At 42.9% G+C, this 13,343-nt stretch overlaps 1 protein-coding gene across 3 annotated transcripts; it reads left to right on the forward strand.

Moving 5' to 3' along the window:
* Positions 1-275: 275 nt before the first annotated feature.
* Positions 276-9,753, forward strand: LOC148521664 (uncharacterized). 3 transcript variants are annotated; one of them, XM_088474910.1, is made up of 10 exons: positions 276-424; positions 1,610-1,690; positions 2,141-2,228; positions 3,138-3,207; positions 3,471-3,664; positions 4,420-4,518; positions 4,994-5,051; positions 6,819-6,878; positions 7,212-7,411; positions 9,643-9,753. In XM_088474910.1, the coding sequence occupies exons 1-5, from the start codon at positions 311-313 to the stop codon at positions 3,619-3,621; spliced, it is 504 nt and encodes a 167-aa protein (XP_088331036.1). In that variant the 5' UTR covers positions 276-310; the 3' UTR covers positions 3,622-3,664; positions 4,420-4,518; positions 4,994-5,051; positions 6,819-6,878; positions 7,212-7,411; positions 9,643-9,753. The 3 variants fall into 3 exon arrangements, with proteins under 3 accessions (XP_088331036.1, XP_088331034.1, XP_088331037.1); XM_088474908.1 differs by having other exon boundaries at positions 4,994-5,047; XM_088474911.1 differs by lacking the exon at positions 4,420-4,518 and having other exon boundaries at positions 4,994-5,047.
* Positions 9,754-13,343: the final 3,590 nt, after the last annotated feature.

Genomic DNA, 13,343 nt, shown 5'->3' on the forward strand with positions numbered 1-13,343 from the left:
TGAGGCCGTGGTCCTCATGCCAAAAAAACACCTGGCAATAACTGAGGCCGTGGTCCCTATGCCAGTAAAACTCATGGCAGTACCTGACGCCGTGGTCCATATGCCAATAAAACACCTGGGAGTACCTGAGGCCATGGTCCCCATGCCAATAAAACACCTGGCAGTACCTGAGGCCATGGTCCCCATGCCAATAAAACACCTGTCAGTACCTGAGGCCGTGGTCCATATGCCAATAAAACACCTGACAGTACCTGAGGCCATGGTCCCCATGCCAATAAAACACCTGGCAGTACCTGAGGCCGTGGTCCCCATGCCAATAAAACACCTGGAAATACTTGAGGCCGTGGTCCCTATGCCAAAAAGACACCTGGCAGTACCTGAGGCCTTGGTCCATATGCCAAGAAAACACCTGGCAATGCCTGAGGTAAGTGCTTTAAGTGTCATTGTGATAACTTACCTTTTCCTTATGTCCTAGTATTTATATATCTCTTTGTCATACAATGTAATGCTTATTACAATGACATTTACATTTTATATTACTCCACAAGTGTCACAATTTATGCACAATATGAGAAAGGAAAAATAGGTTGCTTGTAATACAAATGATCTTGCAAAAATCTAGTCCATTAGAATTGTAAATTAACTAAAAATAATTGGTAGTGGACAAGTCCATGGATGCGATTCAATTCAAAGCAATGATGAATAGCCCTGGGAGGGAGCTCCCAGAGCTTTTCAATTCAGCCTGATGTTTGGCCCAACTAAAGGATTTCTTCTCGCACCCTTCTGGGAAATCCGACAAAAGTGCACTAACAGCCTTGCGGCCGGCACTTTAGTCTGAAAATGCCGGTTCTCGTGACTAAACACCTATGTTAAGTCGTGAGAACCACCATTCTTCGACTTAACAGCGCGCTGTATTGAATCATGGCCAATAAGATAACCTAAATATATAAAACTAAGAAATGTGAACAAAGGCATGAAAAATCTCCAGATAAAACTAGTAATACAAATTAATTCCAATTTTATATAATATATCTAGTCATCCATTGTATTATTGTATAATTAAATACTGAAATTCTATTAGACATTCAGCTGCCAATTAAAATGTGTTAGAAATATCTGCTACAGGCTGAATCGGTCATAAAAGCTACACCTGTGGTATTACATTTATTTATTTATTACCAGTTATTTACATAGTGCACACATATTCTGCAGTGCTTTACAGAGAATATTTGGCCATTCACATCAGTCCCTGCCCTAGTGGAGCTTACAATCTATACTCCCTACCAGATGTAGACTAGGATTAAATTCTGTTTGGAGTCAATTAACCTACCAGTATTTTTGGAGTCTGGGAGGGAACTGGAGTACCCGGAGGAAACCCACGCAGGCACAGGGAGAATATACAAACTCCACACAGTTAGGGCCGAAGTGGGAATTGAACCCATGACCTCAGTGCTGTGAGACAGTGATGCTAACCATTACACCATCTGTGCTGCCCATGTCTGTGTGAGGACACGTAGGTTACCCATCCATTATCTCCTATCTCCCTATTTTCTCTGAGTGTGCCAGTACCCAGTAACTCACTCTCTGTTGTCCACCCTTCCTCCTGCAGGTGAAGGCGCACCATCTGAGCCTGACCCACAAGATCCCTGAGGGTGCCAGAAAAATCAATGTTCAGCTGAGACTTGTTCAGGTATTCTTGTACCATGTAATGAAAAGTTTAGGGGCCTATTCATCAAACGATACATGGCGCGGTAACCATGCAGAAATGCTAGTTTCCACATATTTAAGTTATCGGACCATTCATCATCAGTGGTCCGATAGGACCCCCTTAGTATTCAGCAAACTCCAAAAACTGAAAGATGGCGCTTGTTCTCAGAAGCAAACTCTAAAATCTTTCAGTTTTCAGAGTTTGCTGAATATCAGGTGGTCCATTTTGGTCTCCTGATGATGAATAGCCCGGTAACCTATATATATGGAAACTAGCGTTTCCGCATGGTTACCAGGCCATTTATCGGTTGATGAATAGGCCCCAGTGTTAGGACACGTAGGTTACCCATCCATAATCTCTTGTCTCCCTGATTTCTCTGAGTGTGCCAGTGCCCAGTAACTTACTCTCTGCTGTTTACCCTTCCTCCTGCAGGTGGAGAGGAGCAGTGTTTATGCCCCCCCAAAAATCCCTGAGGCTACAAGAGAAAGCAAAGTGCAGCTGAAAGTCCCTCGTCCTCTAGGTATTCTTGTTTCTTGTAATGAAAAGAGTGGGGGTTGGTTTATCATAGTTGTGCACTAACAATCTGCATCACCACTTATCGCAGCAATACAGATTGTAGTTACACCACAAGTTACCATGCTGGGTGGTTGGGGGGTATGTTCATATGCTGGTCATTACAGTTACAGATTAGGCAAAGGAAGCAACTGACCCAGGAACAATAGGAACAAATAGAGGTGTATACTTCCAAACTATGGACCTCATTCAGAGCCGGACGCTATTTGCGGTCGTTCGTTCAAAAAAAAGGGGTGGCTATTCAAATTAACCGTTCGCTCTTTGCGGTCTGTTCACGCCTCTATGTCTGAATGAGCGAACAAAACTTGCGGTCGTTTTTTGGATAACTACGCCCCCTGGCCACTCACATCCTACGTCATGTCCGCTATTTATTAGATTAATCGAGTACATCGACCAGCGTATGAACTGCTCGCTATTCTTGTGGTTGCTTTTTCCTACCGCAATCTTGCGAGCAGTTCTGACTATAAAATAACCCAGTGACGTGGTCAATGACGCTGCTGTATTAATTATGCACACCCATAAAACGCCCGTTTTGACCTTTAAGCAAGCCTGCGTTCGGATCTCCACTCCCCATTTTCAAGCACCTTCCCCTGTTACCACCCACATACGCCTCCTCCTGTCACTCAAAATAGCAGGCATTCGCTATTTAGCGAACAAACGATTTTCATCCGCGCTGACTGGTTCGCGCATGCATATTACGATCCGTACGCATGCGCAGTTGGGCAAACATCGCTCGGAACAAACGAGCGGCCGCTTACGAGCGGCTCTGAATCAGGCCCAATATTCCATTAACTAACTAATGCAAAACATATACCAGACATAGTAGTAACTGTACTATTCATATTCTTTTCCATAGAGCCAGCCCATAAGGACCATCAGGACAAAGCACCCAGTTCCAGTAACACTGGTCCTATGAGACGCTCTGAGTAAGTACTTTGTGCAGATATCACATGAACAATAACTAACAATATGATTTATGGATAGAAATGTAAAATGATGAAAATGTGTGTAATTTATAGACAAGAATAGATTGTTATGAAGTATTTGTTTAGCTATTACTATATAAATGTTAATCATAATATACCATAATATGTATATATGGGTACATTATTATATTATACTAACCTTAGCTATAGTTACATTCTCTTGGAGTCCTTTAGTTGCAAATGTGTCTGTTTTCTCTTTTTAGGGCTTTGCTGCCTAAATTGTCATCTGTGGTCCCTATGCCAAGAAAAGACCTGGCAGTACCTGAGGCTGTGGTCCCTATGCCAAGAAAAGACCTTGCAGTACCTGAGGCTGTGATCCCTATGCCAAGAAAACACCCACCTGGCAGTAATTGAGGCCATGAGCCCTATGCCAATAAAACACCTGGCAGTACCTGAGGTAAGTGCTTTCAGTGCCATTGTGGTTCCTTACCTTTTCCTTATGTCCTAGTATTATATATCTCTTTTTCATACAATGTAATGCTTATTACACTGACATTTACATTTTATATGTTGTAAATGAAATAAAAATAATTGGTAGTGGACAAGTCCATGGCCACGATTCAATTCAAAGCAATGATGAATAGCCCCGGGAGGGAGCGCTCAGAGCTAATCAATTCAGCCTGATGTTTGGCCCGACTAAAGGATTTCTTCTTTCACCCTCCTGGGGGTGCGAGGAAAAACCCAACAAAAGTGCGCAAACAGCCTTGCGGCCGGCACTTTAGTCGGTGAATGCCGGTTCTCGCAACTAAACACCCATGGTAAGTCGCGAGAACCGCCATTCCCCAACTTAACAGTGTGCTGAATTGAATCATGGCCAATAAGATATGCTAAATATATAAAACTAAGAAATGTGAATAAAGGCATGAAAAACCTCCAGATAAAACTAGTACAATAAATGTATTCCAATTATATATAATATATCTAGTCATCCATTATAGTATTATATAGTTAAATACTGAAATTCTATTAGAAATTCAGCTACCAATTAAAATATGTTAAAAATATCAACTATAGGCTCAATCAGTCATAAAAGCTACACCTGTGGTATTACATGTCTGTGTGAGAACACGTAGGTTATCCATCCATAATCCTGTCTCTGAGTGTTTCGTTGCCCAGTAACTAACTCTCTGCTGTCCACCCTTCCTCCTACAGGTGAAGGCGCACCATCTGAGTCTGGCCCACAAGATTCCTGAAGGTGCCAGAGCAACCAATGTTCAGCTGAGACTCGTCCTCCTGGTATTCTTGTACCATGTAATTAAAAGTTTAAGGGATCTGTTTATCATAGTTGTGCACTAACAATCAGCATCACAGCTCATCGCAGCAATACAAATTGTAGTTATCCCACAAGTTACCATGCTGGGACAGTTGGGACGTGTGTACACATGCTGGTCTTTACAGCTATGCACTATATATATATATATATTTTCCATAATTGAGGAATACAATTGGATGTATATATATATATATATATATATATATATACACACTATACAGAGTATATATATATATATATATATATATATATAAAGGCTGCCTTGGGGTATGCTGTAATGGAGTGGTGTATACTGCACTGGACTGGAATGCAGATTAGGCACAGGAAGTGAGTGACCTAACAGTAGGAACAAATAGTGGTTTATACTTACAAACTATAATCCATTGAATAACTGATGCACAACATATACCAGACATAGTAGTAACTGTAGTGTTTCTGTATTCTTTTCAATAGGGCCGGACTGGAAGGACAACAGGCTCAGTTCCAGGGACATTGTTCTTATGAGATGTACGTAAGTACTTTGTGCTGATATCTCATGAACAATTGTAACAATGGGAATTATGGATAAAAATTGAACATAATGAAAAATAGTGTAATTTATAGATAAGAATAGATTGTTATGAAATATTTTTAGCTAATTCTATTTAAATGTTCATCATATACCATAACAGTGCCGTAACTAGGGTGCAAAATGCCCTGACGGCAGAACCAGGTGTGCCCGACGCAATCTCTATATGCCACTGGGAACCCACTGCTATATATTAGTAGCGGTGCACCTGGCTATGTTACTGTAGCTGCAGCCCTGCCTGTCAGTCTCTGGTTGCTCCGCCTCCTGACCCGTCTGCAGTGACGGGAGAGATGTCATGACGTCTCTCCTCAGCTCCCACAGTTCCAAGGAAAGCTGTTTGTTGGAAGTTGGAACATGGGTGTGCAGGAGAGGGCGGCAGCGGCAGGACCGTGACAGGTCCGGCGCCAGTATCCTACATAGAAGGGCCCAGTGTGAGTGTCACTTTGACACACTGGACTCCAGTGCACAGTCATAGCAGGTAAATAGGTTACACATATCAAAGTACCCTCATACTGACAGTTATACCATTTTAACTATAGTAAAAGCTAATATAAAAATGTATAGTATGTATGCAGCAGTCAGGGACTCCCTGGCACCACATATATTATACTATATTACTTTACACCATGGAGATATTTTTCATCTACACAACAGATTTCATGTGAATAATCTAATTTAAGGACACTACTGCCAACCTCTACTATTAGGAAAAGGTGTCCTACAGAGAATAATATATTGTGTTTAATTGTGTTCTTCGATCTATGGGCCTGATTCAGATCGCAATACTGCATACGCACGCAGTTCAACTGTGTTAGAAAGCTAATTCACTGCGACCGCAATGCAAACTCAGCACTACATAAGGTTGCCCACTTTACCAAATGCACATCACTAATACTCAGAAGAATATCAAAACCATCGGTACAAACGAGTACCATCGGACCCATACACACACTTGCACAAGCCCGGACCTTACTCAGAAATTGCTAACAGCTACGCACGCTATGCGACCTCAGGCTGCATACGGCTTCGCAGTGACAAATTTATGCATGCCCCTGAAACAGCATGCAAACACATTTCCTCGACCACCCCCCCCCCCGTCACCACCCACAAATGGCACTTCCTGTCAATCACTCTGTAATGGGTCTGCGTAGCCTCTGCAATGGCAGTCCTGATCACAGTGGACGGCACGGGCACACGCACTGTGATGCGTATGCATGCACAGAATGCAACAATCAGCCGATTGCATGCGTATTATCAACTGCGATCCAAGCTGAATCATGCCCTATGTACATACTTTCCAGCATTTAAACACACAAAATGGGTACAAACAATATTAACAGCCAAGAGCCCCAGGACCAGACTGGTACAGTATCATTTGCCATGACCCCTCCAGTGTCGCAAACTAACAGTAATATCAAAATATGACATGGGGGGAGCACCGATGCTCCTTCTCACACAGGACGCCACAATGTCTAGTTACGGCTCTGCCATAATATATAGTTATGGATCCCATTCATATACTAATCTTTGCATCTCAGTAACTATCATAGAGCATAGTACATTTTACTTAATACAGTATGTCATTGTAATATATTTATTTTTGAGTATAATAATATAGAATAACTGATGAGTATAAAATGAGGAGGACAGTGTCCCAATGATGTTCTCATGGCATCATTTAGATACTATGGTGTCTGTTTTCTCTTTTAGGGGTTTGCGGCATAAATTGCCCCCCGTGATCTCTATGCCAAGGAAACATCTGGCTATAACGTAAGTGCTCTCAGTGTTATTGTGTCTGCTTTCACTTTCCTTATGACTTAGCATTTATACAACCCGGCACTGTAAACCTAGCCCTCCCACCTAGTGCCTAACCCTAACTCTCCCCCTAGTGCCTAACCCTAACCCCTAGCCTTCCCCCTAACCCCACTACTTACCAATGTAATTCTTATTACACTCACATTTGCATCTCATATTACTCCTCGTTTATCATAATTTATACACAATTTGGAGAAAGGAAAAATCAGTTTCTTGTAATGGAAATGACGTGGCAGAGACATAGGGGGCGATTCAGATCCGGACGCTAAGCTGTTCTCTCTTTCGCAGCCACAAGGAACCGGGTATGCAAATTCCGCGATCCCACTGTCTGGTGTAAGGATGCCCTTTATGTCTTAAAGAGCGACAGCAGAGCGAACGCACACCGGTCTAAAGATGCCCACTTTTCTTTCTTAACACACGTCATCTCCAGGAAGTACATGATTAATCAGAACCATCGAGAACCATCGGAGCTGCTCACAGCCCTTGAGGTAGACCCTACCCTACCGCAAGCACTGTATATACTGTACTGTGTGCGTATATATATATATATATATATATATATATATATAAAATCAGATCTAAGTATATCAATAACAATTCTTCAGTACACACAGATATAGGTAGATGAATACACCATATCCTTAGTTGCTCCATGGGGTTTAAAAGATAGTTTTATAGAGCAAGATCTATTAGGGATAGCGTCCCAAATACTCAGGAGAACCTCCAGATGTAGTGATGAGCTCACTTATTCTCAATTTGGGAAAAAAATCCTGTGTCCAAACAAGATATCCCAAGGTGGAGATGATCTGCATGTATAAGGAATCCAATCTGGTGGCCAGTATACTAAGCAGACCCCAATCTGGTGGCCAGTATACTAAGCAGACCCCTACCTGGTGGCCAGTATACTAAGCAGACCCCTATCTGGTGGTCAGTATATTATTACTATTATTACTACCAGTTATTTATATAGCGCACACATATTCAGTGCTCAGTGCTTTACAGAGAGAATGTTTGGCCATTCACATCAGTCCCTGCCCCAGTGGAGCTTACACTCAATATTCCCTACCACCTGCACACACACACACACTAGGGTTAATTTTTTTTGGGAGCCAATTAACCTACCAGTATATTTTTGGAGTGTGGGAGGAAACCGGAGTACCCGGAGGAAACCCACGCAAGTACAGGGAGAATATACAAACTCCACACAGTTACTAAGCAGACCCCAATCTGGTGGCCAGTATACTAAGAAGACCCCAATCTGGTGGCCAGTATACTAAGCAGACACCAATCTGGTGGGCAGTATACTAAAGAGACCCCAATCTGGTGGCCAGTATACTAAGAAGACCCCAATCTGGTGGCCAGTAAACTAAGAAGACCCAATCTGGTGGCTAGCATATAAATCAAATACTCAATTAGGTATGTGTTGTATAAAACAGTCCCATAATCTGATGGCTAGTGTATAGTAGATATCCAATTTAATAGTCTGTGCTTTAAACAGGCTTCAAAGATGGGTTATTAATTTATCATCTATACTTTATTCAGGTTCATCAGTGGCGGTGGGGTGGGACAATAAGACAAGATGCTGGGTAGATATCCTTTGAGCACCTGTATATGATATTGGTTATACCAACATTGTGCAATATTTTTGCAATTCCTGTCAATGGACATTCCAGTAGCCCATTTGTTACAATGGAGTTGTGTGCTACACATAGATACTCTCTTGAAATCAATAGGAAATGGATTGACAGAAATGGAGCCTCATAGCATTGCTAATTATTTTTTTCCTATATCAGCAGAGATTCAGTTAAGCTGTACTGATGTTTGGTTATATCAAAGAATCCCCATGACCTCCTTCACAGTCTACCAATCACAACAGCTAGTGTGGAGTAAACCACTTGTAATTGGCTGATCAGCCAGCTCATAGTCATTCTGCAGAGGGTAATGTCTAAATCCCCTTCACGGAGAGGACCCTGACGTCATCAGCCAGTGTCCAGCGTCATTCCCTGCCATCCAAGTGGGCATAGAGGGGGAATATAACCATGTGGCGAGCATAGGGAGCCACCGAGCCCGAAGCGTGGCAAGCGCAGCGAGTCCGCGAGGGGACAACAAACTTGTTTAAGTGGGGACAAAGTTCTTCTTTAGCTGGCTGTCATGGGCAGGAACTGCACTTCCGCCCTCACTCACGTCACTTCCAGCTCCCTAGCACGAAGGGGAAATACAGCCAACCTTCTGCAGAGACAGTCTGAGCGGATCTGTTTGGGTCTTTATTGTTCTCTTTTATTTCTTGCGGATTACACATTAGGAAGAGTACCAATAAATTACAAGAAGAAAAAAAAAATGTGACTACTAATTAAAAAGATTTTCTTGTAGATAAAAATATTTAAAATGTATTTGCCTAAAAAATTAAGAAGATCCCATTAAATGACAAATTAAAAATATTTTCTTGTGGATTCCACATACTGTATAACACAATCCCATTGGATTACTTATTAAAAGTTGGAATAAAAATGACTTTTTTTTACATGCAGTAACTAAAACTGTGATTGCTTACACCATGTAATTACATACTTTCCATTAGAATTCTTTGGGGAATTGTATTCTGGTTACAATTTCTATTTCATTGCTGTTATATTTAGAGTATTCTCTCTATTGTTAAATCATAAATGTTTAATTATTCCTATGAATTGATTATCTGAAACTTTAATTGAATTCCCTTTAGATCAAGACTACAGCTCGTTGTACGAACGTTCTGTCATCCATCTGGAATGTGCCCATGGAAGGTGATGAAAAGATCCGCTTGGGCCGAGGCTGTCACCTTGCTGCATTGTACAATAACACCATCGGCCACTTATCAAATAACATCTTACCAATTAAATAAACATCATTGGTGATTTTAGTGGTTTCAATTCATTACATTTCATAAATTAATTTTATTGTATCCTTATTTTATTGTATTTGATTTATAACATTATTTTTAGATCTCATAAGGTTTATGTTAGCGCAGTAGTGGAAGAGAGATGATAAGACCATTAGAACATGAGGTCTTCACTTTTAGCAAGCTGCCTTTCCCTTACAGCAAGACATGCTTAAGCCCTGGGGATGGTATGGTCTACATTTCCCATCCCACAAACACACTAATATATAGTAGGTTTTTGAACTGTGGGAGGGGAATGTAGGCAACATCCTGGAGCACACATTGCAGCTGCTCAGAATCCCGGCACCGGAATCCGGACAGGAGTCAGAATCAGGGTTAAGTTTGGGGGGGTTAGGGTTATGTACTAAGGGGAGGGTAAGGCATAGGCTGCGTGGGAGAGGGATGGGGTTAGGCTGCGATGGGGGGGAGGGTTGGCATTTAACTTTGGGGGGGAGAGTAAGGGTTAAGCTTCAGGAAAGGTGGGTTAGGGGTTGAGTTAGGATACTTACCTGCAAGCACAAGGGTTTCCACTGTCAGGATTACAGCGCCGGGATTCTGAATGTCAGCATTGCATGTGCTGGGATCGCGTACCCAACCTGTGGGAGGAAACAAGGGACCTGGGGGAAACCACACAAAGCTGAAGAGGAAGATGTGGGAGGAAGTTGCAGCATTGATTTGGTAAGTGGAAACACAAGACACGCACCATGCAGACTGTTCAACAGTAACTTTGGCATTATTTTTGTAGTTATTAAATTCATCCTGCCATGGCACTGCCCCCACACTGTTATAGTATGTCAGGTACTGGCCACAAGGATCGGGACACAGCAACAGCCGGAAGGAGGAGGTGGGGTGCCGCCTGCTGGACACCGCAGTAGCCGCGGCTTGCTTCCAGGAGCAGCAGCTCCTGCTTCCATGGAGGTTAACAGGTTCCCTGCAGCCGCAGTAGGTGGGGGGTGAAGTCGGCTTCCCAATCACTGCTGGCCACAGTGATCAGGACACAGCAGCAGTCACGGCTACCAGGAGCCATGGCTGCTGCAACTTTTGAATTCATGGCAACCGTGCCGCCAGGGGGGGGGGGGGGGAGGGTGCCTGCTGTCAATCACTGTTGATTGAGGGAAGTGCTACCAACTGTCAGTCTCACTGTGACGCATGCGCTGTGTGACTCAGAAACACGATTTTGCTGATAATCGCTCAACTGCAAAAACATCGGCATAGTCTACAACTCTGAGTCAGGCCCTAAATACCCTGTTGGGCGTAAGATGATATGCTATCTCTGGTAGGTGGCTGTCACTGTTATATGTATATACTGATTTGTTTTTATGTGCGTACATCAATTAAAGATATATTTTGCCATTTAAAAGCCGTTATCATGCTATGTACATGTTTATGTTTATCTCACACATCCCATATGGAATGCTGTTATGAAGAAAAGTGTGAAAGAATAATTTGAGTTATGCTTGAACCCAGGAATCCAATATTAGGGCATTACAATACTGTGCTATTTCTTTCATATTAAAGGTGCATCTATTCTATTGTTTATCCTAAACAGATATGGGAACTAATACACCTCTTTCCAGCACTATTACTTACAGAGAGGCCTCTCACTGGGTGTAAGTGTGGAACACAGAGTGAACTCTTAAATTCGCTTAAGTCAGAGGTCCCCAAACTCCGCCATTACAGTCCAGGTTTTAAGGATATCCATGCTTAATCACAGGTGATTTAATTAGTACAGCAGTCAATTTGATTTAACCATCTGGGTTCAAGCTGGGATATCCTTAAAACCTGGACTATAATGGAGGAGTTTGCAGTGGCAAACGCAGGATTTTGAAAGGGGGGTTTCCGAATAGTTGATTACAGAACCAATGCCAAAAACGTCTAATCAGAATAAGGCTGCAACATAAACTTTATTGTTTACTTTAAGTGTTTCTATAGTCACAAATAGCTGCTTCTGGTGTGTAAGTGTAATGGGAATGCTTGTAAGCTTTATGACATCAACAGCTTAGCACTAGTAAATATTCAATGATGTAATACAGTTTTCTATAAATAAATGTGAATGTACTTATTTATTATGAGGAAATGAGCTGTGACATCATAATAACCCTGCAGTGAGCATGTGAGTCTCTTGGTAAACTTTACTTCTGTAATTCCTAGCTGTGTCTGCACTGTAAGATAACACTATAAGATGTGTCCTCTGATATAATAATCTGTGTGTCTGCACTGTAAGATAACACTATAAAATGTGTCCTCTGGTATAATGATCTGTGTGTGAGATGGTAGTGAGAATAGAAGGCAGTGGCTGTGCACCAAGGCTTATCCTGGCTGTATAAGGAGCAAAGGTCCCTCACTGGGAATCAGGTTTCAGCCCTGAGCCCCGGACAACACGCTGAGCATCTGCAATAAATTGGAAGTGCCCTTCTTTTAATTGTTCCCATTGTGCAGCCGAGGCAGCGTTGGAGATAACCCAGCCAGCAGGAGTACTGAAGGAGGCAGTCATCCACGAGGAAGAGGCTCTCAGTAACCTGATCCTCCTGATGGAGAGGGGTGTACACCTGCACACTGCTGGCAGCAGCAGCCTGCATTAACATCCGCACAGGCTGGGATCAGCGAAGTCAGGGCGGCCGGATGCAGCCCTCTACAGACGCATACAAAACACTGACACACACAGTCACAAACACGTCACTCACCTAAAAACAGGAACACAGCCCCCTGCCGCCGGGCCTTTCCGGCATGCAAGACACCGCCGCTGCAGAGTCAGTGAAGACAGTCACTGGTTCGCCCAGCCAGCTCTCTCTCAAAACCCAGGAGAAAATACTAAGAGGAGCTGCACGCTACTGCTGCAGCTCCCCCTACATGAGGCAGTGACAAGTCCCTGAGTGCTACTCTTTTAAAAAGTAAAAGAAAAAAATCGGTCAGCGTGCCATGGATGGATCAGTAGACAGGGGGGGTTTCTAGGTACTCGGAAACCCCCCCGTGTGCTCGCCTGGTTTGGGAACCACTGTGCTACATTATTACCCTATGAATGTTTTTCCTTTTTACTTCCCTTAAGTTAACAATCGGAAGAGGAAGAAAAAGATCTCTGGAGAAACTCGTCATTAGATGTCTCTAAGGGGCCCATTTATCAATGATCGCATGTTCAGTGTAATCTGGGCGTGATATTAGTGCTCATGATCGCATTGCAGTAAGCGATCATACCGGTCCAGTGTACTAAAGAGCGCCCGCATGTACAGGGACTGCGAGTGAAGTGACCAAGTCAGCGGTCATTCCTTTGGCAGGACTTCTGTGCATATGCGGTCTACAGGCCACACATGCGTGGTGGCGATTGTCGGTGTTGGGTGAGGATTCCTGGTAATTTTTGCGATGTGTAGCCCATAGGAAATAGCAGCACAACACCATCCAAAGATGGTGATAGCGGTGAGAGCCAATCTCCAGAATGTTTTGCATTCCAAATCTTGGTGAATCTGGCAGCTTTGCACCGTTGCGGCTGCTGTCAGAAATTGAGGAATATC

This window comes from Taudactylus pleione, unplaced genomic scaffold, assembly GCF_031769625.1.
Source record: "Taudactylus pleione unplaced genomic scaffold, aTauple2 ptg000156l, whole genome shotgun sequence".
NCBI classification, from domain to species: domain Eukaryota; kingdom Metazoa; phylum Chordata; class Amphibia; order Anura; family Myobatrachidae; genus Taudactylus; species Taudactylus pleione.

Excerpts from the sequence above, each read along its gene's own strand:
- LOC148521664 (XM_088474910.1), top strand. The coding sequence starts at position 311 with ATGCCAATAAAACACCTGGAAATACTTGAGGCCGTGGTCCCTATGCCA. Across the intron at positions 1,691-2,140 it reads TTCAGCTGAGACTTGTTCAG|GTGGAGAGGAGCAGTGTTTA; the intron begins GTATTCTTGTAC and ends TTCCTCCTGCAG. Across the intron at positions 3,208-3,470 it reads GGTCCTATGAGACGCTCTGA|GGCTTTGCTGCCTAAATTGT; the intron begins GTAAGTACTTTG and ends TTCTCTTTTTAG.